Below are 25790 nucleotides of genomic sequence, written 5' to 3' on the forward strand. Positions count from 1 at the left end.
GCCAAGTAATGATTTCTCGAAAAGCCCTTTCACATCTCTCATCCCACCGTGGCCCAAATGGTTCGAAGGGGCCATAGTGTCTCTGCACAGGAGGCTTTGGGGACCTCCCCTTATTCTTGGTCTTAGATTTGTTCTTGCTGGACTGGTATCCCCTGGTAAGATCATTCAGAGGTTTTATGATCGTAGCATAGTTTTTCACAAATCTGCGGTAGTAGCCACTAAACCCAAGAAAGGTCTTGAGTTCTCTGTAGTTACTTGGACATGGCCATGTAGTGAGTGCTTCTATTTTATCGGGATCAGTACTCCCACCCTCTTGGGACACGATGTGACCCACATACTTCACTGAGGTCCTGCAGAACTGGCATTTGTCAATTGAAAGCTTCAACCCATAATCCTCCAACCTATCAAGCACTTTAAGAAGTCTTTCTTCATGCTCCTCCAAGGTTCTTCCAAACACAATCAGGTCATCCAAATAAACTAACACTTGCAGTAAATTCATGTCTCCCACAACTTTCTCCATAAGATGTTGAAATGTGGCAGGTGCTCCAGAAATCCCTTGGGGCATGCGTTCGAACTGATAAAACCCTAATGGGCAGATGAAGGCTGTCTTCTCCTTATCTTCTTCACCCAGAGGGATCTGGTAGTATCCACTCCGAAGATCTAACACAGAGAACCACTGGCTTCCCAGCAAACAGTCTAAGGCATCTTGGACTCGGGGCATTGTGTACTGGTCAACCACAGTACGGCGATTTAGGGTGCGGTAGTCAATACACATCCAGATTTTCCCATTCTTTTTACGGACCACCACAATGGGTGAGGCGTATGGGCTGCGGGACTCTGTAATGATGCCATTCGGAGCCAGCTCCTGAAGATGTTGTCACACATCTTCCATCTTGGAGAGGGCAATCCTTCTAGATCTCTCCCTGAAAGGTCGAGAGTCATGTAGTCTGATGTTGTGCTCTACTCCTTTTGCACATCCCACTCATGCAATGAGAACACCTTGGATCTTTCACAAAGTTTCCTCCTCAGGCGATCTTTCCACTCCTCGGACAATGGTGAATCTCCAAAGTCAAACTTTGCTGGGTCTATTGTCGGAACTTGAGTCTCACACTGGGGTTTTACAGTTGATTCAGGCTCGAAGAGATCTGCTATCTTTTGTCCTTGCTTCACAGCAACATCTCGACTTGTTTCATTAGCAATCAGTATAATCACCTTTTCCTGGGCTTCAGCAGGTAGGGTTATGACTCCACTGGGGACCAGCACTCCTTCCGGGAGTTCTCCTTCAACCGGCTGCTCTACCATTGCTAATGCCCCTTTACTGCCTTTCAGCCGGGTACTCATGACAAGCACTTCCTGCTCTGTCCTTGCAGGCACTACTAAGGGGGTTGTGCCCATGTACTTCAGTGCCCCAATCGGTAGCTCAGATGTCTCCTTTTTAGCACGCTCAATCTTCCTATAGGCTTCAGCACAAAGCGTATCGATCATCAGGGTATTCAGGTAGTGGTCTCCAGCCCGTCGTCTGCAGTAATCCGCGAGCACCTTGAAGAGACTGGAGTTGGTCCCTATCAGCACAGACACATCAGAGGTCCCTTTAGGGTCGGGGCATATTAAGGCAGCTGTGTCCACCTCTTCTCTTACCCCAGCAACCTCCTCTGGGAATTCCAGGTGCACTATGACATACCCTTGGTGGGGTATTCATCCATGCTGAGGCCACACAGACCAACGCCAGTCAGTGGCTGTATAGGCAGGTGCCTAAGCATCTGTTGGTAGAATGACTGAAATATAATAGTCACTTGAGATCCAGTGTCAAGCACGGCTTTACACTCCGCCCCTTCAATCTTCACCATGACCTCTGCTCGAGGCCCTATCAGTCCTGCGGGGATCCCAGCTGGACGGTCTTTTCTGGGGGAATCTTCAAATCCTGCAGGCCTGGGTGATCCCCGTCCCCGGACTCTCTGGCAGCTACCGGATCTCTCCCAACTGATCCTCAGCTTTCCATACACTAAGGAGGGGTTTTCTTCATTATGGCACTTGGCAGCACTGTGTCCATCCTGACCACATCGGTAGCAGAAGAATTGTCCTTTCCCCCTTCGCCCAGGTGGGATGGTGGCTCTAAATGCTGACTTCTCCATCGCCACAGTCAGAGGCTCCTTATTCCTGGAAGTCTTAGCTCGGTCAATGGTGCTTTGCAGCTCAGCTATCCGTTCTGTCAGGACCTGCATTTGTTGGGCAAGTTCCTCTGTGGTGCTCACCATCAGTACACTGGCCGTTTGCAGTGGTGTTGTGCCGGCTGGCTCCAATGTTTGGGCTTCCCAAAACTCGCTGGCAGCCTGCCTTTCTTCCTCTTCTCTGACCTCCTTTATCAGCTGGGAATAACTTGGGGGATGCTCCCGTCGTTCTCTTAGCCGGAGATGGAGTAGAATCGGGTTCTGATACTGAGCTTCTCTTACAATTTGAGCCAGTCTGGTCCGATCCATCTGTTCAGCAGTCACTGCTCCCCTCATGACAGCTCTCTGAAGCAGTCTCTCCAGCCTCTGTATATAGGCTGAAATCTTCTCGCCATTTTGCTGTCGGGAATTAAGGAACTTACAGTAACTGTCTTCAGGACCCTCTACGCTCCCAAAGGTATCAAGGGCCTCTAGGCAGTCCTTCACGCTGACCCCAGTCAAGTGAGCTTCAGGGTGCGAATCACATCTAATGCTGGGCCACTAAGGCTCTCTATTAGACATCTTCGCTTTTCTGCATCGGGTACAGCCCACTCCCGCAGCATTTCAGTGGTATGCTCCAACCAGGGTTCAAACTCCTCTTCCCCAGCAAATAACCTTAACTCGCGACAATAGTTTGATGTAGCATGGGACAACACAACCTTTTCCAATATTTGCCCCAGTGCTTTTGCCCAATCATTGACTGAGGCTGCGGCCCCTGAGCTAGAGGCTGCAGGGCTGTGGCCCAACCAACCCGACATATTAGCCATTATACAAACAGTAATTTCCTCAAAATATAAACACAATGGTTTCCTAATGCAGTGAAACACTCAACAGGTGCTTACGTGATCCGAGGCCGACCGGCCGTCTCTCCGTGGGGTTCCGCCGCAGCCTTCACCACAAGCCAGTCCACTTCCTGCCGTCCCACAAATGGCTCTGCTCTACAAGCTGCTCCGCTCCGCTCACCGACCTGTGAGCCGCTCCACCCGTCCCCGCAAACGGCTCCGCTCCCCGTTCCTTGCGCCGCTCCGACTGTCCCCGCAAGGCTCCACGCCGCTTGCTGCGCCTCCAGTCGTCCCCGCAAACTGCTCCACCAGCCGCTTAGCAATATAGCTTCAGGCTCCCCCACTAGTTAACACAGCACTCAGTGATCTCAGCTCTTAATAACTTTAGCTCTTTTGTGATTTCAGCTCATAGTAGGGGAGCCCCAGTGCTAGTGCACCATTGGTCCAAAGTGAATTCAGCTCAGCAGCCTGTAACTAGACTCCTAATGGAATCAAAGTTAGCTCTGACATTCAACAGTGGAGAGAGGAGATGGTGCAATTGGTGTTTTGAGCCCTCCAAGGGGGCCCATACTATCAGGTACAAATACCTGTCCCCATCCTCTCTCAATTCACTAGGTTTTGTAACTCATGCCCCTTGTCAAGCAAGTGCTACTTAGGTAATGGTGAATCCTTCTGTCATACAACAGTTCCACTGGCCTTGATTCACAGAATCAGGGTAACAAAACTTTTATTCTTCCTGCCCCAATAACAGAGAAACTGGGGCTCCCACACCAGCCAAAGTAACCACTTTCAGTTGCTGTTGTCTCATACCAGATGGGTGGGTGTGCCTATGCAAACAAGATCAGCCCCTGGAGTTCTTTTCCACACTTGCCATAATTCACCACCAGATGTCAGGGTAGAGCTCATCCTGACTCTGCTTACATGTTCATCTATGTGTCTGACAATTTTGTTCTTTCCTACAGTTTCAACCAGTTTGCCCGGTACTGAAGTCAGGCCTGCAATTTCCAGGATCACCTCTGGAGCCCTTTTTAAAAATTGGCATCACATTAGCTGTCCTCCAGTTATTTGGTACAGAAGCTGATTTAAATGCTAGGTTACAGACTGCAGTTAGTAGTCCTGCAATTTCACATTTGAGTTCCTTCAGAACTCTTGGGTGATACCATCCGGTGCTGGTGATTTGTTACTGTTTAGTTTATCAGTTTGTTCCAAAACCTCCTCTAATGACACCTCAATCTGGGACAGTTCCTTACATTTGTCACCTAAAAAGAATGGCTCAGGTTTGGGAATCTCCCTCACATCCTCAACCGTGAAGACCGATGCAAAGAATTCATTTAATTTCTCCACAATGGCCTTATCATCCTTGAGTGCTCCTTTAGCATCTCGATCGTCCAGTGGCCCCACTGGTTGTTTAGCAGGCTCCCTGCTTCTGATGTACTTAAAAAAAAAATTGCTGTTACTTTTTGAGTCTTTGGCTAGCTGTTCTTCATATTCTTTTTCAGCCTTCATAATTAGATTTTTACATTTCATTTGTGAGAGTTTATGCTACTTTCTCTTTTCTTCATTAGGATTTAACTTCCACTTTTTAAAGGACGCCTTTTTGCCTCTCACTGCTTCTTTTATGTTGTTGTTTAGCTATGGTGGCTCTTCTTTGCTTCTCTTACTATGTTTTTTAAATTGGGGGATACATTTAAGTTGAGCCTCTATTATGGTGTCTTTAAAAAGTTTCCACGCAGCTTGCAGGGATTTTACTTTTGGCACCGTACCCTTTAATTTCTGTTTCACTAACCTCCTCATTTTTGTGTCGTTCCCCTTTCTGAAATTAAATGCTACAGTGTTGGGCTGCTGTGGAGTTTTCCCCACCACAGGGATGTTAAATTTAATTATATTATGGTCACTATTACCAAGGAGTCCAGCTATATTCACCTCTTGGACCTGATCCTGTGCTCCACTTAAGACTAAATCAAGCATTGCCTCTCCTCTGGTGGGTTCCAGGACCAGCTGCTCCAAGAAGCAGTCATTTAAGGTGTCAAGAAACTTTAACTCTGCATCCCTTCCTGAGGTAATAGGTACTCAGTCAATATGGGGATAATTGAAATCCCCCATTATTATTGAGCTTTTATTTTAATAGCCTCTCTAATCTCCTTGAGCATTTCACAGTCACTATCATCATCCTGGTCACATGGTCTTTAATATATCCCTACTCCTATATTATTGTTATTCAAGCATGGAATTACTATCCATGGAGATTCTATGGTACAGTTTGATTCATTTAAGATTTTTACTTCATTTGATTCTACGCTTTCTTTCACATATAGTGCCATTCCCCCACCAGCATGACCTGTTCTGTCCTTCCGATATGTTTCGTACCCTGGTATTACTGTGTCCCATTGATTGGCAAACAGAAGCTAGGGATACTCAGAGCATGGGGTTAGATCCCTGATCATCTGGGCTAATAGCCATTGATAAACCTGTCCTCCATGAACTTATCTAGGTTGTTTTTTTGAACTCTGTTATAACTTTGGCCTTCACAACATCCCCTGGCAATGAGTTCCACAGGTTGACCATGCGTTGTGTGAAGAAGTCCATAAAGGAAACATACATGGAACCTGACACTGAACAGGGCCGTTTTAAATAACAAGCACCTGTGTTAGGATGTGGTGTTACACACTCCAAATTCCTAATTGTGTTGTATGGAACTTGTTTCCATGAGCTGACACATTGCCAATTTACAAAAATCTTTAATACATATTTCAGGCAATGCTATTTAGATAATTGTTCATCACTGATTAAATCAGGCAGTTTACCTGGATCAACGTTCCTTAACAAATTGGTTATGCCAGTTAGCACATAGCTACCATAGGCTGCACAGATAATCTTCTTACCTTTGTGGTGCTCTTGTACTTCATTATTATTTTCTGTAATCAGTTCATTAATTTTTACGGGTGTCTGGTTAAACAATTTAGCAGTTTCACCCATAATAACTACAGAACATCTTTGGTAAAATTGGTAGGTGTGCGACATGTGTAAGATTAGAGGAAAGAGGCCTATTGAAAAGGTGAAATATTTGATTGCCCAGAATATGGCATATAAACTGCCTTTGCACAGGGAAAGTTAAGTTCCACAAAGCCAAAGCAAGAGGCCTTTGTTTACCATGCACCTCCTGAGCTAAAAGCACTGATGCTGCCACTCCACGGGAAGCCACCTCCAAGTGGAAGGGTGTGAGGGGTCATGTGTAGCTGGCCAGTCCACCGCCTGTTTGAGAGGCCAAAAACAACCGCAATGTGGATACAGCTGGTAGGTAATGGTAAATGATCAAATCTACCTTCGGCTGGGCTGGTGTGCGTACAGCTTTGGATGGAGTAGTCCCTACGAAGGAAGCCGTCTGCATTGTCCCCAGGGCCAGCCTCACGGGTGGGTGACAGCCCAGGGCACCGTGTCAGAGGGGGCGCTGTGGTCAGGGGTGTCCAACTGTCCATAGATCCCTGTCCGTATGGAGGTCTCAGTGCCCATAGGGCACCTATGTGGGGGGAGGAGGGTCTCAGTGTCCAAGGGGCCCCTGTCAGGGGGGCAGTGTCTCAGTTTCGGCACAGAAGGCTCCTGTAGCAAAGTCTGTGTATGGAGGGTGGGGCGGGGGGGAGGGGGTCTATGGGCAATGTGGCCACCTCGGGGCTGAGGCTGGTCTCCCATTTGTGGGGCACCTGCAGGGAGCAGGGCTAGGGCGGCTGCGGCTGGTGCAGGCGGCTCAGGACTGTTCACCTCAGCCAGTCCCTGGGGGGCCGGGAGCGAGGCCAGCTCGGCCCCTTCCCTGTCTTCCTCAGCCCAGAGCTTGCAGAGAGCAGCGATCCCCAGCTGCAGAGGGAGCCACGGTGGGAGCTGACCGGACAGAGATGCCGCCTGCTCCCCCAGGGTCACCGCTGCTCTAAAGCTGGGCCCAACGCACCCCCCCATACACACACACACACCCTGGGGCGAACCTGTCCCCCCACATCCCGGGACCTGCCCGACCCCACAGCACCCAGGAGCCCGCCTGACCCCCCTGCACCCTGGGGTCCTCATGTCTCCACGCACATGGCAGAAGCGAATGGGTCCGTCCCTGGCAGGGGGCCTGGGGAGCCAAGGAGAACAGGAACCTGCCCACTCTTGACAGGAAGGAACAGCTGAAGATCGTGATCATGGGGAATGGAGGCTGTAGGAAAAGGTCTCTGCTCATGGTGTTCACAACGGGAACCTTCCCAAAGCTGAGTGCTGGGGCCTCCCACCCCACAAGCTGCCCCACAAGCTGCCCCCCAATCCAGCCCCTCCCTGAGACAGCCCCTGCCAACCAGCCCCTCACAGTGTGCTGAGCAACCCATAGCATAACAGCCCTTCCACCCCACGAGGGTCTCCAGGACCCAACCCCCCATCCCTTGCATCCCACAACATCAAAGGGCACCAAACTACAAGTTCGCCCATGGCACCATTTTCCCTAAGGCCGGCCCTGATTATCCCTATCCATGCCAGAAGTGTTTAGAGAGAGCAGAAGATTCCTTGCAACAGGTTTCTAGAGCTGCAGACTGACTGGAGGAGAAAAGAACGAAAGAAGAGTGTCAGTTTCAAGTGGGAGAAAAGCTGCACCGGGATCTTATCAGCACGTTTGGCAGCCTGGGACCAGCCCTGCTAGAGACGTGCGCTCCAGAGAAGTTATTCTCGTTAAACTTGCTTTTAACAACTTCCTTCTGTGCATTCTTTAAAATTGCCTTAACAAAACAACATAGTCACACGGTCTATCAAGTTACTTTTTCCCTTGAATACACTGTTTGCCTGTTGTGTTAAGCCAGCCTGGGGCCAGCCCTGGTAGAGACCTGGGCTCCAGAGAAGTTATTCTTGTCAAATTTGCTTTTAACAACTTCCTTCTGTGCATTCTTTAAAACTACCTTCACAAAACAACATGGTCACACCTTCTGTCAAGTTACTTTTTCCCTTGAATCCACTGTTTGCCTCTTGTGTTGAGCCAAGAGAATAACAGACTTTTACAGTCTATTTTTTTATAGTTTAGAAACAATTGCCTGTTTCCCAGGAACTGAGTAGAACTCCGGAAATATTGTATGAATGTCAATAGAATCGTTGGGTTAACGTGACCCAGTGCTGTTCCTCATTGAGCAGTTTTAAAGAACTAGCTCACCTGGTACTAGGGCAAACACCATTAATATTATTTAACCTTTGATTACAAATACAGAAAGGGGGGAAGGGAAGGGAAAGAAAAGAGGGGGAACTCTATATATCTCACATTACCACTACATATTATCCACACCAATCATATATCCATATGTATTAAACACATCATAGTAATACAATAGCACTTATATTGGCTAAATTGGCCTATGATTTTTATATAACTCTGCTCACTCATGCTAAGTATCCCATAACCCCTTGCATTCCCTGAAGTATGTCAGGTATGTTAGCAACAAGAAGAAGGTCAAGGAAAGTGTGGGCCCCTGAGGGAGGCAACCTAATGACAGAGGACGTGGAAAAAGCTAATGCACTGAATGCTTTTTTTGCCTCTGTCTTCACAAACAAGGTCAGCTCCCAGACTGCTGCACTGGGCAGCACAGCATGGGGAGGAGGTGACCAGCCCTCTGTGGTTCAGGACTATTCAGAAAAGCTGGACGAGCGCAAGTCCATGGGGCCAGATGCGCTGCATCCGAGGGTGCTAAAGGAGTTGGCGGATGTGATTGCAGAGCCATTGACCATTATCTTTGAAAACTCATGGCGATTGGGGGAGGTCCCGGATGACTGGAAAAAGGCTAATGTAGTCCCCATCTTTAAAAAAGGGAAGAAGGAGCATCCGGGGAACTACAGGCCAATCAGCCTCACCTCAGTCCCTGGAAAAATCATGGAGCAGGTCCTCAAGGAATCAATTCTGAAGCACTTAGAGGAGAGGAAAGTGATCAGGAACAGTCAGCATGGATTCACCAAGGGCAAGTCATGCCTGACTAACCTAATTGCCTTCTATGAGGAGATAACTGGCTCTGTGGATGAGGGAAAAGCAGTGGACGTGTTATTCCTTGACTTTAGCAAAGCTTTTGATACGGTCTCCCACAGTAATCTTCCAACAAGTTAAAGAGGTATGGGCTGGATGAATGGACTATAAGGTGGATAGAAAGCTGGCTAGATCATCGGGCTCAACGGGTACTGATCAACGGCTCCATGTCTAGTTGGCAGCCGGTATCAAGCGGAGTGCCCCAGGGGTCGGTCCTGGGGCCGGTTTTGTTCAATATCTTCATTAATGATCTGGAGGATGGCGTGGATTGCACCCTCAGCAAGTTTGCAGATGACACTAAACTGGGAGGAGTGGTAGATGCACTGGAGGGTAGGGATAGGGTCTGGAGTGACCTCGACAAATTAGAGGATTGGGCCAAAAGAAATCTGATGAGGTTCAACAAGGACAAGTGCAGAGTCCTGCACTTAGGACGGAAGAATCCCATGCACTGCTACAGACTAGGGACCGAGTGGCTAGGCAGCAGTTCTGCAGAAAAGGACCTGGGGATTACAGTGGATGAGAAGCTGGATATGACTCAACGGTGTGCCCTTGTTTCCAAGAAGGCTACTAATACAGCCCAAGATGCCATTAGCACAGACAATACTGAAGAGGTTTGTTTATGGTACCAGGAAGACTGATAAACAGCTTCAAAAATATGGTGCTACAATGACCAATTATATACCTTTTTTTATTACTTTATTTGCATTCCTTTTGTACTTACAGAGACAAACATTGTTTTAGAGAGAGAGAGAGAACATTTCACATGATAATGACAGGAGCAGAACATACGCATAAAACAATTTTGATTACATCAATTATTTATGACTACCTTAAGGTGAAGGGGTGGGATGGGGGTCAGTGTTCACAGATATCCGGAGAGCTGTTTGGGGGACGTGGGGTTGTACTGTTCTTTCCTACCCAGAGGCCGAGTTACTGGGCGGACATCTGATCATGTAAGTCTATCAAGTGTTCACAGCTGCCACTGTTCTTGGGCCTCTGGTATTTCTGCTTGTTAGTTACGTGGGTTTCTGTCTCAGCTGCTAACTGAATTTTTAACTCTTGCGTAACAGGTTTGACGTATCAGAGCTTTGGACTATCCTGATGCTTTGTCTGGGCTCTTCTGATGTTTTGCATTAGCGTTGTTAAAGGTCCCAGAGCAGATTCCTGGTTCTTTGGCGGTTCTGGTGCAGGTGTCCCTGTAGCTCCAACTATGACTTCCTCAGGAGAGCTGTCCATGCCTGATTAGGAAAAAACAGAGATGTCCCAAGTTACCGTCAAATAAACATTGTACAAAATTCACCAAAACACAAAGCTTAACTTTACCATCTTTCTCACCCACACCTATGTATTTCCTTAAAATACAAAACCTCATAAAACAACCAACCCAATAAGCAAAATATATTTACTGGGCTTCATCCATCCATCAGCCATTGATGCTGGTGATTTTCCTTTTCAGCTGTCTCTTTCCTTTTTCTTTTGAGCTTCTTTACCCTCTGGTCTAAGGGTCTCTCATGTTTTCACCATACTGTGGAGCAGACAACATGAAACACCTTTGTAGGCTTAAAAATAAATTTTCCTATTTAAAAAGTCATAGCTTTAAACAAAATAATCCATTTCAGGTTGTACAACAAACACTGGTTTTGAGTTTATTTCTACCACTAGTGGTTCTCCAAAACCTAGACATTTTTAAGACAAGCACGTTTCCACCATGCACCCAAAAACACAGAGTACAATAGAAGACTTTTTAAATCCCCCACCATAACTATGTCTTGCATAGCCCCCCTGAATCACCAGCAACAATTTAAACATTAAAACTAATTTTAAAAGACGAAGCCAGTTTAAAAACATCACATTTTGCAGAGTAAATACCCCAGTAGTTTTAAACGCACCAAACCAACAGTTTGCAACAAAATGCTTTTCAATAAACTCACACCCATGTCTTGCACAGCTCCCCTTATTCACTATTTAAACATTAAAACCAACTCTTTAAAAAAAAAACATTTAAAACACACATGCATTTAAAAGACAATTACAGAAATTTACCTTCCACCACAAGCAAAAATTTCGTTAGTATTATTCCGCAAATGCATCAAACCGCTATACAGCCAGTGTAATAGCTGGTGTTTTTTAATTGAACAGTATTAAGCACAAATATCGTTAAAAATAAGGTTTTAGCTTGCCCTGGTGAAATACAGATTGAAATTGCTGTTTCCATGCTAAACAGATCACACTGCAATAAAGACATGTATCGTTATTAGTAAGGACAGCATGGACAAAGAGTGACATTATATAACATATATTTTCAGAGGGCTTGTCTACACTACCACGCGGGGTCGATCTAAGATACGCAACTTCAGCTACGTGAATAGCGTAGCTGAAGTTGACGTACTTAGAACTTCTTACCGCCGTGTCTTCATTGCGGTAATTCAACAGCTGACGCTCTCCCATCAACTCTGCTCACGCTTCTCGTTCTGGTGGAGTAGCGGCGTCGACGGGAGAGCGCTCAGCGGTCAATTTATCACGTCTATACTAGAAGCGATAAATCGACCCCTGCTGGATCGATCGCTGCCCGCCGATCCGGCGGATAGTGTAGACAAGCCCAGTTAAAAAAAACAAGCAACATACTTCGTCTTGCAGTCCAGCAGCTATTCTGTTCAAGATAGTTTCTGTTGATAGAGAACAGTCTCCAAAAACCTGTGGTTTTTTTATACAACCCTAACTCTTTGTTTCAAACGGACTTCAAAATCTGTAATTAACAGGTTGATTTGATCACTACAACTCTTAATTAATAGATACTTATGGAATTTAGGCACTCCTCCCCAAACGTTCCCTTTTGTGATCTGGGGGGATCTTAAGTTACCTACACAACTGGGATGCTTTTGAATAATTTTTTTTCTTTTAGTTAAAATATAGTTTCCTCTTTCAATGAAAAAACAGAACACTGTAGGGCCTTATTACAGTATTAAACAGTAAATCACCAAACACGATAATCCTTAATGTTACTGTCCCCTCTTCTGAGTGGGGGCCCCTTGTAGATATGAATGAATGTCTCGGAGCTTTAAAATGTTTGCTTGTTCTTACATCAAATGCTTATTTTTATAAAAGTATGGTGGAGGTTTGCGAACTCTTGAAACATTTCAGTTTTGGGTTAGACCCTTCTTTAGGTTTGTAAATATATTATTTTAAACTGACTTTGAGTTGCTAGAAAGACTGACCCATAGCATTCAATGGACTCCTGAGGTTAAATTTAAACTGTCCAGTAGTGTCTATGAACTCCTGAGGTTTTATTTCATTTAATATTAATCAGAGCTCATCATTCCCACCCACCCATCAATCTTAATTACTGATCACTAATACGTTTGAACCCTGATGGAAACAAGGTGGATAATCACATCTAGACCTAGACCAACAGACTCGTTGAAGGCAATAGAGTTGGGGGGGAGGGGTTAAACCATCAGTTCAACAGGGTGAGTCAGTTCGATTGTACTCAAAAACGTCTCAAACATCTCTGTTTTATACACAATATGGTGGCTTTTTTTGCTTTATTTTAAACACATTTTTTGTTTTTGTTTTCCCCCAGGATTCTACTACACACATTTCAGCTTTTTGCTGTAAACAGGTCTCTTTACACAAAGACACAAGAGCTGGGATCTCACAAACTTTAAAAGACATTCAGCCCCTTGAAAACAAACCAAGATGCTCCATCAAAACTTTTATCTTATTTAAGGGCCACACAGACCTTCTAACAGAAACACAGATCGTCACAAAGCCTTTTTCAATAGATATTTTTATTTACAGCTACCAAGATTTATATCACATGATTGTTCCCTCCCCATTCTCTAACTTAATCCTTTTAGATTTCTTACAAATGATCTTTTTCTTAAGCAGGGTTCTATAACTTTTGGTGTGGACCAGACAGTCAATATAACTCGCTAAGCAGGTATCCTCCAGTTTGGTCATTTTCTTTAAAACACTGTCAGGATCTCAAGTGCTTTGCAAAGCACAACCTATGGCAATAGCAACGTCTAATAAGCTTTCCAAACACACGTCAATGCACAGGTCCCGGAGCCGGCAGCTCTCACAGTCTTCGAAAAGCTTCTCCCTAAGGCAGTGATTAAGGACAGCATAAACAGCAACACGTACAATCGCCCACATGACTTCGTTACACTCACCACGTGGCACTGGAAAACGTATAAGTAACATCGGTGGATTTAAGTGCAACTTTTCTACACACAGGGTTATAGTTCATGACCACCTCAGGTGCTCTGGGATGAGGAGCCCTGGTACTGGTCATATGATCTAGCAATTCAGGTATGGACGAGTAATAACCTCAACGTAGGATGAAACTTCATGTCTTATATCCAAAGGTGATTTCGAAAATGCCGTCTTCGTTGATACTGGGAGCTCTGAGCAATACCCACCCGCTGGGGTTCTGACCCCAAGGACTCCAATAGCCCCACACCAGACTGTACCCGCTGGGGGTCTGACCCCAAGGACTCCAATAGCCCCACACCAGACTGTACCCGCTGGGGGTCTGACCCCAAGGACTCCAATAGCCCCACACCAGACTGTACCCGCTGGGGGTCTGACCCCAATGACTCCAATAGCCCCACACCAGACTGTACCCGCTGGGGGTCTGACCCCAAGGACTCCAATAGCCCCACACCAGACTGTACCCGCTGGGGATCCCCCCACTGACTTCAGGGGGACTCCAGCTGATTTACACTCCCTGGGGATCTGCCCGGAACTTTCCATGGGACAAGATGGACGTGAGCAGTTGGGCCGGTCAGGGCCAGGGCACGAGGGCTCCCTACAGCGACACTGATCTCAGCGCTGACCGACGGGGGAGAGGGAACCGTTTTTACTTTATTTGCTATCTGAGCCCTGGTCACCACCCAGATTGTGGCTGGGTCGTGGCTCCTCTTATCTCTGTTTGTTTGCATTAAATGACTGTATCCGTCATCAGCACAGATTTGCATGTTCAGTATTGACACCTGGTTCCCTCTTCCCCTTCCCTGGACTGGTCTATAAATGCCCCAGGCGTGGCCAGTGTCCCACACAGGCTGCACTTGATCCGACCTTGCACCAGAGCGGCTACGCAGAGAGACAATCAGGTGAGACCCTGGCTTCCTCCAGCTTCTTCCTCCTTCTGCTCGGGGTGGCTGGCGGCAGCTGATCCGTTACAGGGGCGGGTGCCCTGGGTGTGTCCCCTGATCTGGGGCCGTCTCTGTCTCACCCCTTCCTCCCACCCAGCACAGCCCTGCATGTGGCACCCTAACGCCCTGCAGAGCCCTGCCGAGCGCTCTGCCCCTCCCTGAGCTGGGAACAGCATCCAGTCCTGTTTCCAGCCCCAATGGAGCATCACTCTGCCGGGCAGCTCTTCCATTGGACCCCTTCTCCCAGTCATGGTACCACGGGGATCCCAGCCCCCACCACGAGGTGCAGTGACTATCACCACTCCCCTCCGCCCCCTGCCCCAAACACATGGTGTTGGCTTCCCAGACACTCGATCACCCTGGAGCTGGAAATACAAGTGTGATTCAAACACCTGTTAGTGGGGGAAAGGCCCCGGGGTGGGGTCAGTGGGTGTCTCATGTACCAGGTGCTGGGTGATAACACGAGAGGCTCCATGTTTCTAACACTGAACTGGTCTCTAGTAGAGAACTGCCCTCCCTCCACGTTCCATGTAGGTGGCTACTGTGGGGACCTGTCAGCCCCAGCACTGGGGAGAGAGGGACAGCGGGAGATGGCAAATGCCCCTTCTGAGAACTGACCCCAACCTCCCTGCTGCCCCCCATCTCCTCCCCACATGCAGCCCTGGTACGGGGAGTCCCTGGCGGTGCGGCTTGCAGAGCCCAGCCACTGAGGAGCTGGGACCTGGCTCCCTGCCGGGTGTCCAGGTCTGTTCCTGGGGCACGGCTCGGTGAGGGCGAGGGGTGGAAGGGCCCTTCGGAAGCAGGAAGATGGGCTCTGAGCTGGGTCCCCCAGGGCTGGGGTTAGGGTTTCCAACGCTCCAGGATTGGCCTGGAGTCTGCAGGAATTAAAGATTATGTGTTGTGATTAAATCTCCAGGAATACGACCAACCAAAATTGGCAACCCTAGCTGGGGGACGGGATCCCTCTCGGGGCCCTTCCAACCCAGCCAGGCCTTTTAGCAAACAGCCCAAACTCTGAAGACCCTCCCCCTGTGAAATGCCACACAGGGGAGGGATGTCGCTCCAGGGCACGTCTCAGGCTCCCATGGCCCCATCTCCTTGTGTGTTTTCTCCCCAGGTGAAGCGAGAAGATGGGGCTAGTCGCCTACTTCAGCCTCTGCCTCCTCGGCTGCCTGATCTTTAACCCCTCGCTGGAAGGTGAGTCCCTGCCCGGCCCCTCGGAGCTGGAGACCCCAGGCTCTGTTTGCCCTGGATGGGAAGTGAATCCATTTCACTCAGGGGGCCCCAGCCCCACCATGTGGGAGCAACCATCACAGCTGGGTCCCCAGAGTCCCTTCCCCACCAAATCCATCAATCCAGACCCCACCCAGCAGTTCAGCACCTGCCCGAGGGGCGAGGCGGCTTCCTGCTGCCTCTGGCTCTGAGTGCAGAGGGAATCCCTGAGACCTCCTGGGGCTAAGTGTGAGAGACAGGCTGGGAGCTAAACCCGCCCCCAGCTCCTGCTGCGGCTTAGGGGGTGTCTTTCCGCATCAGAAAGGGGGGGCCCATCCCAACCAGGGAACCAAGTGTGGCGATAACATCCCAAACGAGTGACATCCGTTTTTTTCATTGGGCTCAAAATGGCACCTCTTCGTAAACTTGATCCTTCTGCTTTGGGATAATCCAAACTCTTCCCTCCTCCCCCTCCACTCAGAAGAAAAATGCTGGGACTCATAGATTATATCTCCCCCCCCCCTCCCCTCCCCTTCCCTACTTAGCCACACAAATCTCTGCACTTACTCCACATACTGCTAATTCCTCCCCCCTCCCATCTGTCACTAGCTCTCTGCCTTCCCTTCCCTCTCTGGGCCCTCAGCTATCAGAGAATCATCGAAATGTGGGGCTGGAAGGGACCTCCAGAGGTCATCTAGTCCAGCTCCCCACACTGAGGCAGGACCATCCCTGACAGATGTTTGTCCAACCTGTTCTTAAAATCCTCCATTGACAGGGAACCCACAACCTCCCTTGGAAGCCTGTTCCAGAGCTCCACTACCCTGAGAGTTAGCAAGTTTTTCCTAATATCGAACCTAAATCTCTCTGGCTGCAGATTAAGCCAATTCCTTCTTGTCCTACCATCAGTGGACATGGAGAACAATTGATCACAATCCTCTTTATAACAACCAGTAACAAGTGAAGACCGTTCTCTGGTCTCCCCTCAGTCTTCTTTTCTATAGACTAAACATGCCCCGTTTTTTAAACATTCCTCACAGATCAGGTTTCCAAGCCTTTTCGCATTTTTATTGTTATCCTCTGGAATCTCTCCATTTATCCACATCTTTCTGAAAGTGCGACACCCAGAACTGGTTACAGTACTGCAGCTGAGACCTCACCAGTGCTGAGCAGAGCAGGACATTAGAGCCTGTGTCTTACATGCAACACTCCTGTTAACATGAGCCAGAATGATTGTAGGCGTTGTCTGAACTGCATCACATTGTTGACTCTCATTCAATTTGTGGTCCACTATAACCCCCAGATCCTTTTCAGCAGGACTGCCGCCTAGCTAGTTATTCCCCAGTTTGTAGTTGTGCATTTGATTTTTCCATCCTAAGTGAAGTACTTTGCACCTGTCTTTACTGAATTTCAGTTGGTTGATTTCAGACCAAATCTGCAATTTGTTAAGGCCACTGGGATTTTAATCCTGTCCTCCAAAGTGCTAGCAATCCCTCCCAGCTGGGTGTCAGCCACAACATTTATAAGCGTCCTCTCCACTCCATTATCCAAGTCATTCATGGAAATGTTGAAGAGTACCAGACCCAGGACAGACCCCCGAAGGACCCCACTACACATGTTCCTCCCATTTGACAGGAAACAAGCAAACCTCCCCAACTACTCTTTGAGGAGGGTCTTCCTACCAGTTGTGCACCCACCTAATAGTAATTTCATCTAGATCATATCTCCATAGTTTGCTTATGAGAAGATCATGTGGGACTGTGTCAAAAGCATTACTAAAATCAAGATCTATCAAGTCCACAGCTTCCCCCCATTCTCGGGGCCAGTAACCCTGTTAAAGAAGGAAATTAGGTTGGCTTGGCATGATTTGATCTTGACAATTCCATGTTTGCCATTACTTATAACCCAATTATCCTCTAGATGCTTACAAATTGATTGTTTCATAATTTGATCCACTATCTTTCCAGGTATCAAACTTAGGCTAGTGGTCTATAATTTCCCAGATATTCTTTGTTTTAAAAGACATGTGATATGTTTGCCTGTCCCTCCTGAACAATCTATACCTCTCTATACCAATATTCCAGTCGTGAGATTTATAACACTAAATCTCTGGGATGCCGATTAAGTCATAGTTTAGCTTATATACTAATACTTCCGGTTCCTCCATTTATTCCCCATACTCCTTGCATTTGTGTATAGACATCTGAGACGTAGAGCAGATTCCCGCAGTTATCCCTCTTGTTGCTCCTTTGACCCTTTTATAATTTTCCATCTCCTCCCCCCAACCACATCTAACCTTCTGTTACAGTCACCTGTGGGATTTCGTCACCCGCCCCTTTTGAATCTAGTTCAAAGCCCTCCTCACTCGGTTGGCAAATCGGTGTGTGGTGTCCCCTCAGCCTCTACTATAGGCAATGTCCCCAACCTCCCCTCTGCTCCCAGTCCCACTGACATCCAGTGCTCCCCATCCTCACCCCATAGTCCCCTCTGACTCAACCCCCTGGATACCCCTTCCCGTCAGGTCCCCCAGTGCTCCCGCACAGAAGATAGGAGGTGACCATCTTCCTTGAAGACAGCCCAGTTCGTGTCCCCTTGGAGAGGAGACAGTGGTAATTTTCAGGCCAGCCTCACTGCTACTGACAAAGGCGGTAAGGAAGTGGCAGCTGTTTTAACTGACTGGCTTCAGCCCCATTGAAAGTAATAGGAGATAGTGGCCATTTTGACAGAGGGCAAATGTTCACAGGATTTGGGGAGTTCTGGAGAAGCTGGAAGGATGACAGCCAGCAGCTCTGTTCCCATTCTCTTCTCCGAAACAGCCTCTCACCACACTGTTCTCTCTCTCTCCCCGTCCCATCCCCTCTCTCGGATCAGGAATAGGGGCCACGTCCTGTCCCGATGAGTGGATTCAATACAAAGACTACTGTTATGGTTTCTTCTCCGAAAAGATGACCTGGTCGGAGGCTGAGGTATGAGGCTCTTCTCAGGGATCCACCGGGCAGGGAGGGTTAGTGGGCAGGGGCTGAAGGGGTTTAGTGACATCACCATTGGCCCTGGTGTGTACCCCTGCAGAGGTGGGGTGGGGAGGCTGCAGAAGTGACGTGGCTGGTGCCAGGCCCTGGGGCTCGGGAAGAGGCACCGAGAGGGGGCTCTCTCCCCTCACAGCCATCCCTGCTCCGGCTGCAGCCTGGTGGGGCAGGACCCCACACCAGTGCCAAATAGCGTCCTCCTGCAGGGGGGTAACAGGCCTTGCTGATTTCCCTGCCGCAGGTAGAGTGTCAGTATCAGCACAAAGGGGCCCATCTTGCCTCCATTCTCACTGAGGCAGAAGGGAACACGGTGGCCAAATACATCAGCATGTCACGCTCCCCCACGGATCATGTCTGGATCGGACTGCACGACCCTCGACAGGTGAGTGTCTGGCAGCTGCTTTGCCTCTGGCAGCTGCTCCCCCCCATGACTCTGTTTCCCAGGGGCTGTGCAGAGACCATGAGCCCTTCATAGGGGCTGCCAGGATCTCCCTCCCCCGCTCCCAGGGTCTCCCATCTGCACTCCACCTTTAACCCCTGACCTCCCGCACCCTTTCCGACTCCATCCTACCATATGCTCCGACTCCCTTTTGGCTTTTCCCTTCTAAATACAGCCAAGCCCTGCTCTCCACATCATCAAACCGACCTTTGACCTGCACCTCCCTCTCCAACTACTGCCCTGTCTCCCTTCCCCCCACCCAGCTCATGCAATGTGCCGTGTCCTCCCCGTGCACCCCACGTCCTGTCTCCACTCGACTCTCACCACATTTTCTAGCCACTTTTTCCTGCCCAAGACTTGAGCCTCTGCTCCCCCTTGACCTCTGCGCTGACCCTGTCACTGCTGGTCGCTCCCTTAGCTTGGGTATCCCGTCCTCACCTGGTTCTCCTTAGGGAAGCCCCCAGCTCCTTAGGGCAGGGACACGAAGGGGGAGCAGTCGCAGGCTGGGAAGGGGCCCCAGAGGGGGAAGGAGCCATTATGAACATAGAACTAGAAAGAACCTCCGGGGTCACCGAGTCCAGCCCCTGCTATGGCCGGCAACCCCGTCACACCAACCCCCTCATAAACTTATCAACCTCCATCTGAATCTTTGTCTCCATCAGTTTCCTTTCCCTCCCCACTGCTAGAGAGGCTCTGGGGTCAGGAGGCTCCCCGAACAGCACACACAGACTCAGCCCCTGGATCCCCCGCCCCAGACCGGAGGCTGGGCTGGACTCAGAACGGGAGGAGTGAGGGGCTCTGTATTCCTTTCTCTAGTGTCCTCAGCCCTCCAGCTCCTCGCGGCCTGGCAATGGATTGGATCCAGTTCTCTGACCCCCGAAGCCAGCTAGTCCCCCCATGAGCTGAGGCCAGGCCAGAGCCAGCACCCCTAGAGGTGAAAGGCCCCATGTCCCCTTCTCTGATTCTACTACGCTAGTCAGTCCTGCTAACTTGGGGTCAGACTGACGCTGAGCCCACTAGAGGGGAAAAGGCCCCGTGTCCCATCCCCTGATCCATCCAGCATCTCCATCACAGACGCACTTTTATTTTGCTTACACAGGACGAGATCACCCACCTTAAAACCACCAGTGCCCCCCGGCGGGCTGTGACCACTAGGGACTAGAACACACTGCAGAGTGACTGCGTCATGGGGCGGAGATTTGTTAATACAGGCAAAGGGCGTGAAAGGGAGAAGGTGAAGTTCATGTGCTAAGTGTTACTACTATTAGATCAGTGTCTTCAGGGCCCATCCCCCTGAGCTGGCCTCTCCCCACCCACTGCCCCACGGCCCTTCCCTGACTCTCCCACTGCCTGAGTGGAGCACTTCTGTGTTGGGTTTAGGAGTTTCTATGGTGCCTTATCACCAAGGACTCTTCTCCCCGGGACCCCACGACCTTTCTCCCCTGTCTCTGCAGGACAGACACTGGAGGTGGACCGATGGCTCCCTGTATCACTACAATGCTTGGAACGCTGGGGAACCAAACAATGAATATGGTGACGAGTACTGTGTGGAGCTGCTGAGCTACAAGGGTAAGCAGATGCTCAAATACACATGCACCAACAAAGGAACCAAGACAGGACCCTGGCCACACACTCCAGCTCTTTCTGCGGAGATGGCCTCCTGTCCTGTCACCCTGCCTCTCTCCTGCAGCTCACACTGCCGCTCTCCGGAGATAATTCCCTGATCTCACCTGGTAACTCCTCCCCCACGGGTAGTCCCGGTTTGAGGCTCAGCTCCAGTCAGAGGCAGGCCATCCAGTACATTTGGCCCCAGACGATCAGTTAAAGGGAAAGACCAGACCAGAGCTATTGCCCACTAGGTGCCATGTTCTGGCATGTTCAGCTGGCTGAACAGGGAAAGCTCACTTGCTAATTCATGAGTGACTCATTCTTCATGGGTCATGCTGGTCACACGGCCCCGCCCACCCTTCGATGCTCCTGAGTCGGAGTGTTCAGCAGCGTTGGCACGAATGCTCCTTCCCCCAAACACACACTGGGCAGGATTTTTTCCCCCACTGTCTCCAACTTAGAAGTGTCACTCATCCAATCCCTGGAGCAGGAACAATGCCATGTGACCTGCACGACCAATCACACGCAGCTAATAGTAGAAGTGAAAACTTTTGCAAAATGATTGTGGGCACCATTTCTGAATAACGCTCCCGGGGCTGTGTGGCTCTGCGAACGGGGAAGAGGGTGAAATTCACAGCAATTCATCAACCTGAATCCGGAGTGCTGTCCCCTGGGGCGAGACGCTGCCTCTGGGCCATGCCCAAACCCAGAGCTGTAGTAGATGGAGGTAGGGCTGGCTCATTCAGCACAGAGCGAGCCAGCGTCCCTCTTCCTGAGCTTGTCTCCCGCTGGCAGCTGGCCAGGTCTCTGTGTCCTCCTTTCTGGCCCTTGGAGGGACGTTGGAGGGGAGGTAACAGCAGTCGCAGATCGAGAGGCAGTCTGGTTTAGTGGACAGGTACGGAGCTGTGACTCAGGAGACCTGGCTTCTATTCCCAGCCTTGTCACTGAGCTGCTGGGTGACCTTGGGCAATTCACTTCCCCACTCCATGCCTCAGTTTCCCCTCCCACCTCTTGTCTATTTAGACTGTGCGCTCCCTTTGGCAGGGACTGTCTGTGGGTGTGTGTATGAACACAGCACCTAGCACCAAAAGGCCCCGTCGTGCTCTCATCAGACATATTCCAGCACAATAGAACAGGGTCTCCCACTGTCACGCTGACACAGCATCCCTCAGGGAGCGATGGAGCCTGTCCCTGTCTGAGGAACATGGGGCTTCGTCTCCAGCCTCCTCTTCCTCACAACCTCATGCCCAGGAGCTGGGGCCTTCTCTCAGCAGGGTGCAATGGGGGGGGTGTCACTGTAAGGGCAGGAATGGCCCCACTCGCCCTTCCCCTGCCCCAGTGATTTCTGTTTTGCCTTCTAGGTTTTAAGGAATGGAACGATAAAGACTGTCGTACGCAAAACGCCTACGTTTGCAAGTATCAACCCTAGCGAGTGGAGTCGCTCGCCTGTGCCTGAAGGGGGAGCTCAGCGCCTGGGCTCCTTGGGCATGATCAGGCAATGTCCCAGACTTTCCGATGCCTTTGCTGCATTGAGGGCCTGTCCCCTCCCTCCCTGAGAGACCAGATCTCACTTTCCCAGCTGCAAACTCTCTTCCCCCAAGTGTCTCTGTTCTAGTTACAAGCCTGCCCCTTCCCTCCCTTCCCCTCAGTCGCTGCAGCCCACTACAAGAATAAACTCTCCTGAGCATGTAGTTCTGTGTATGTCTCCTCTGTCCCATTCCTGGCCCCGCGTATCGGCGTCCATCTATCCCCCTCTGACTATTCCTGAACCGCCCAGATCCCAGTGGAGGAGAGGACGGGGACCCCCAGAGGGAAGCAGGATGGGCCTGGCCTTTTGGATAACAGACATGACTTGGTCTCCCTCCAGATATCTGCAATAACCAGAGTTTCCTCTCTCTTCTGGCCCACCCATCTCCTCCTGGTCTCCTCTCCACTCAGACCCTGAGCTCCTCAAAGCAGGGACATGTCCAGCTGTTCTGTACACATCATTATCCTTCAGAGCTGGAAGCAGGACCCTGCACAGCCGGAGCTAAAGGACTCAGCGCCCGTAGCTGCGAGCTGTAGCAGACTCCTGGGATCAGGCAGCCCACACGTCCCAGCGGGTACACAGGCTCCATGCACATCTACTGTATGGTGCTACAGAAATCAAACTTCATTAATAGAGCAGAAGACTGAGCCAGGACTCCTGGGTTCCATTGCTGGCTTGGCCACCATCGGCTTCCTGTGTGACCATCCCTGGGGAAAGCCTCTCCCCATCTCAGTCTGTGCGGGGAGCTAATGACACCAACCTGCCGCTCAGGGAGGGGGAGAGGATAACGCCAGGAGTGTCTGTAACACACTTCAGGTATCAAAGGGGTAGCCGTGTTAGTCTGGATCTGTAAAAGCAGCAGAGAGTCCTGTGGCACCTTATAGACTAACAGACGTATTGGAGCATGAGCTTTCGTGGGTGAATGCCCACTTCGTCGGATGCATGTAGTAGAAATTTCTAGAGGCAGGTATAAATATGTAACACACTTGGGGATCCTTGTGTGGATGGTTCTCCAGGGAAATTTGTTAGTGAGTATGATGCATCCCCAGCTCTGCACCTCGAGGGGAGGGCTGGGTCACAATATCCAGCCCCTGGAGCTCAATGGTTGGAGGAGGCTCTAGACAGCTGTGCCCTCGGGGGGGAGGGGTTCTCCCTGGGGCACTGACCCCCTGAGCAGGGAGGGGGATTTGAAACAGGATCAGACTTTAACAACAGCACCAACGCCGGCTCCAACCCATAGTAATTAACGTCTTCTTCTCCTGAGGACAGTTATTACAATCTTTCATCCCACCGCAGAGACTGTCACACAAGGGGGCAGGGGACCTTTTAAACACTCTCTCCAGCTAAGAGGAAAGGGAAGAAGGGATGCTGTGAAGATAAAAGCCTCGCTGAACACTTCACATTTCAATGCTCCTGGCCCCGTTTTGTTTTTTCTCATTTTTCTGTTTCAGTCCATCCATTTCTAAGCTCTGTTTGGAACTTTATAATGTATTTGCCACGGTGCTAAGCAGGGTGAGGTCTCTGAATACCAACCCCCGGACCTTGTTTAACAATCTTCAGTGCTGGACAGCGACTGGGTTATGGTACCACCTTTGGCTAGGGTTACCATATTTAAAAAATAAAAAAAGAGGACACTCCACGGGGCCCTGGCCCCGCCCCGCCCCTTTCCCACCCCCACCCCTGCCCCAACTCTGCCCCTTCCCCGCCCCAACTCCGCCCCTTCCCCAAGGTCCCCGCCCTAACTCCGCCCCCTCCCCTGAGCACCCCGCATTCCCCCTCCTCCCTCCCAGCCACGCGAAAAGAGCTGCCTGAGCGCTACCGGCTTCACGGTTTGCCGGGCAGCCCCCAGACCCTGCGCCCCTGGCCGGCGCTTCCCAAGCACAGCAGGAGCCCGGGAGGGGAAGCGCCCAGCCGGGGGCGCAGGGTCCGGAGGCTGCCCGGCAAACCGTGAAGCTGGTAGCGCTTGGGCTTCGGGCAGCCCCCATGCCTCCGGACCCTGCGCCCCCGGCCGGGCACTTTCCCTCCCGGGCTCTGGCTGCTGTGCTCCTCCCCTGACTCTTGGGCTCTGTTTAAGAGCCGAGCTGCCCGAGCACTACCGGCTTCGGGCAACCCCCATGCCTCTGGACCCTGCGCCCCCGGAGCCCGGTAGGGGAAGTGCCCGGCCGGCGGCTCAGGGTCTGGAGGCATGGAGGCTGCCCAAAGCCGGTAGCGCTCGGGCAGCTCGGCCTAAAAAGCTTGCGGGGGGACAAGGCTAATATGTTCCGCTCAGTGTGAGTTAGACCCAGGTAAGAAACCCATAGAAGGGAGCTGGAGGGGAAGTGCCCGGCCAGTGGTATTTTTCCCGGACATGTTCGGCTTTTTGGCAATTCCCCCCGGACGGGGGTTTGATTACCAAAAAGCCGGACATGTCTGGGAAAAACCAGACGTATGGTAACCCTACCTTTGGCCTACACATTCCATCTAAATTAACACACAAGGCCCTGACCTCAGTGGGGCCTCCAGGCACTGCCTACCACAATGTAACTGTCACCCATCTGCCAGGGGGAGTCAGCAGCACCCACAGACGGGTTCAGTATCTAGGGGTCCCTCTTAACACTGCCACAAAGAACCGGCTCGAGCCCCCACCCAGTAATCTGGGAAAACTTAACACCGTCCCGGGCGTCTCCAAGAGGCTTCCCCACTCACAGGCACGGAGTCTGTGTGTAACCAAAGAGAACTGCTATTGAAGGGGACAGGGAACCCAGCATTAGTTTGGGAAAACACCACAACCACATTCAAACACGTGTGATCATCAGCCAACCCGACCCCACAGCACGCTGGGCAGTGCCCTTTGCCTCAGTTTCCCATATTGTGGTGGGAAAGTCTGAGGAATGAATGTCCCGTTAGCACATCGCTCCCCTCTCCCTCCACTGCACCCCACTCATGGTTGGCCAACAAAGACCCAGAGCTCAGAGGGGCCTTCCTGTGGGTTCACCTCCCACCCCCGGGACGTGCATGGAGCACAACTGACCCTGCTGCCCAGGGCCGGCTCTAGGTTTTTTGCCGCCCCAAGCAAAAAAAAAATTGGCTGCCCCCCACCCCAGCCCTGGGCTCCCCCCCAAAACATGACCTCCTTGTTCACCACAGCAATCCCCGTTTACACTTGCAGTGGGGATCAAACCGGTTCTCCTATTTTTATTTCACTTTAGTATAAATCTCGCCCCCCCCCATCCCGCGCAACCCCATCTTTAGTGCTCCAAATGCACATGAAAGACATAGGGACTAACCCTCAAACCTCGTACCCGGAAAGGGATGGGGATCTATTAAAGAGGGTTCAGGCAGAGGAGCGGGTGTGGGGGTGCTTGGGGGCTCTACACTGGCAGAAAAGCAGGGTGTGATGTACTCACGGAGGAGGGCAGAGGAGGAGAGGGGGTATCAGGAGGGTTGCAGGAGAAGAGGTGCAGGGGAAGGGGAGGTGCGGGAGGAGAGGGCTGGGGGAGGGCACAAGGGGAGAGTTGCGGGTGAAGGGAGAGTACAAGGGGAAGGGGTGCGGCGAAGGAGTGATGGGGCGAGGTACAAGTGAAGAGGCTGCGAGCGGGATGGGGGTGCAAGGGCTGAGAGGGGCAGGTGCTGACAGCTGCTTCCCCAGCCCCATTCAGGCAGAGCCGAGAGGACAGACACTGACCCCCCAGGTGCCCGAGCCACAGGGATCCCCCGGCAGGGCAGTATCCCCCACTGCCCTGCTCGGAGCCGGGCTCTGCCTCTCCCCACCCAGGGCAAGCAGTGCGGGGCTGAAGCGGGGGAGGAGCGCGGCGGGCTGGGTCCGGGGGCAGGAGG

General features: G+C 50.7%; 1 protein-coding gene across 1 annotated transcript; it reads left to right on the top strand.

Annotated features, from left to right (window-relative positions):
• Positions 1 to 15294: 15294 nt before the first annotated feature.
• On the top strand, positions 15295 to 21875 carry LOC135895439 (C-type lectin-like). Its single transcript, XM_065423550.1, has 5 exons — positions 15295 to 15361; positions 18245 to 18339; positions 18641 to 18781; positions 20293 to 20407; positions 21808 to 21875. Exons 1-5 carry the CDS (start codon positions 15295 to 15297, stop codon positions 21873 to 21875), a joined length of 486 nt encoding a protein of 161 aa, XP_065279622.1.
• The last annotated feature ends 3915 nt before the right edge of the window (positions 21876 to 25790 follow it).

This window comes from Emys orbicularis, chromosome 1 (assembly GCF_028017835.1).
Source record: "Emys orbicularis isolate rEmyOrb1 chromosome 1, rEmyOrb1.hap1, whole genome shotgun sequence".
In the NCBI taxonomy this organism is placed as follows: Eukaryota; Metazoa; Chordata; order Testudines; family Emydidae; genus Emys; species Emys orbicularis.

What these genes read in the sequence shown, in the direction of transcription:
- LOC135895439 (XM_065423550.1), top strand. Translation starts at nt 15,295, where the DNA reads ATGGGGCTAGTCGCCTACTTCAGCCTCTGCCTCCTCGGCTGCCTGATC. An exon ending in CTTTAACCCCTCGCTGGAAG is followed by an intron (nt 15,362 to 18,244) that starts GTGAGTCCCTGC and finishes CTCTCGGATCAG; the next exon opens with GAATAGGGGCCACGTCCTGT. An exon ending in TGACCTGGTCGGAGGCTGAG is followed by an intron (nt 18,340 to 18,640) that starts GTATGAGGCTCT and finishes TCCCTGCCGCAG; the next exon opens with GTAGAGTGTCAGTATCAGCA.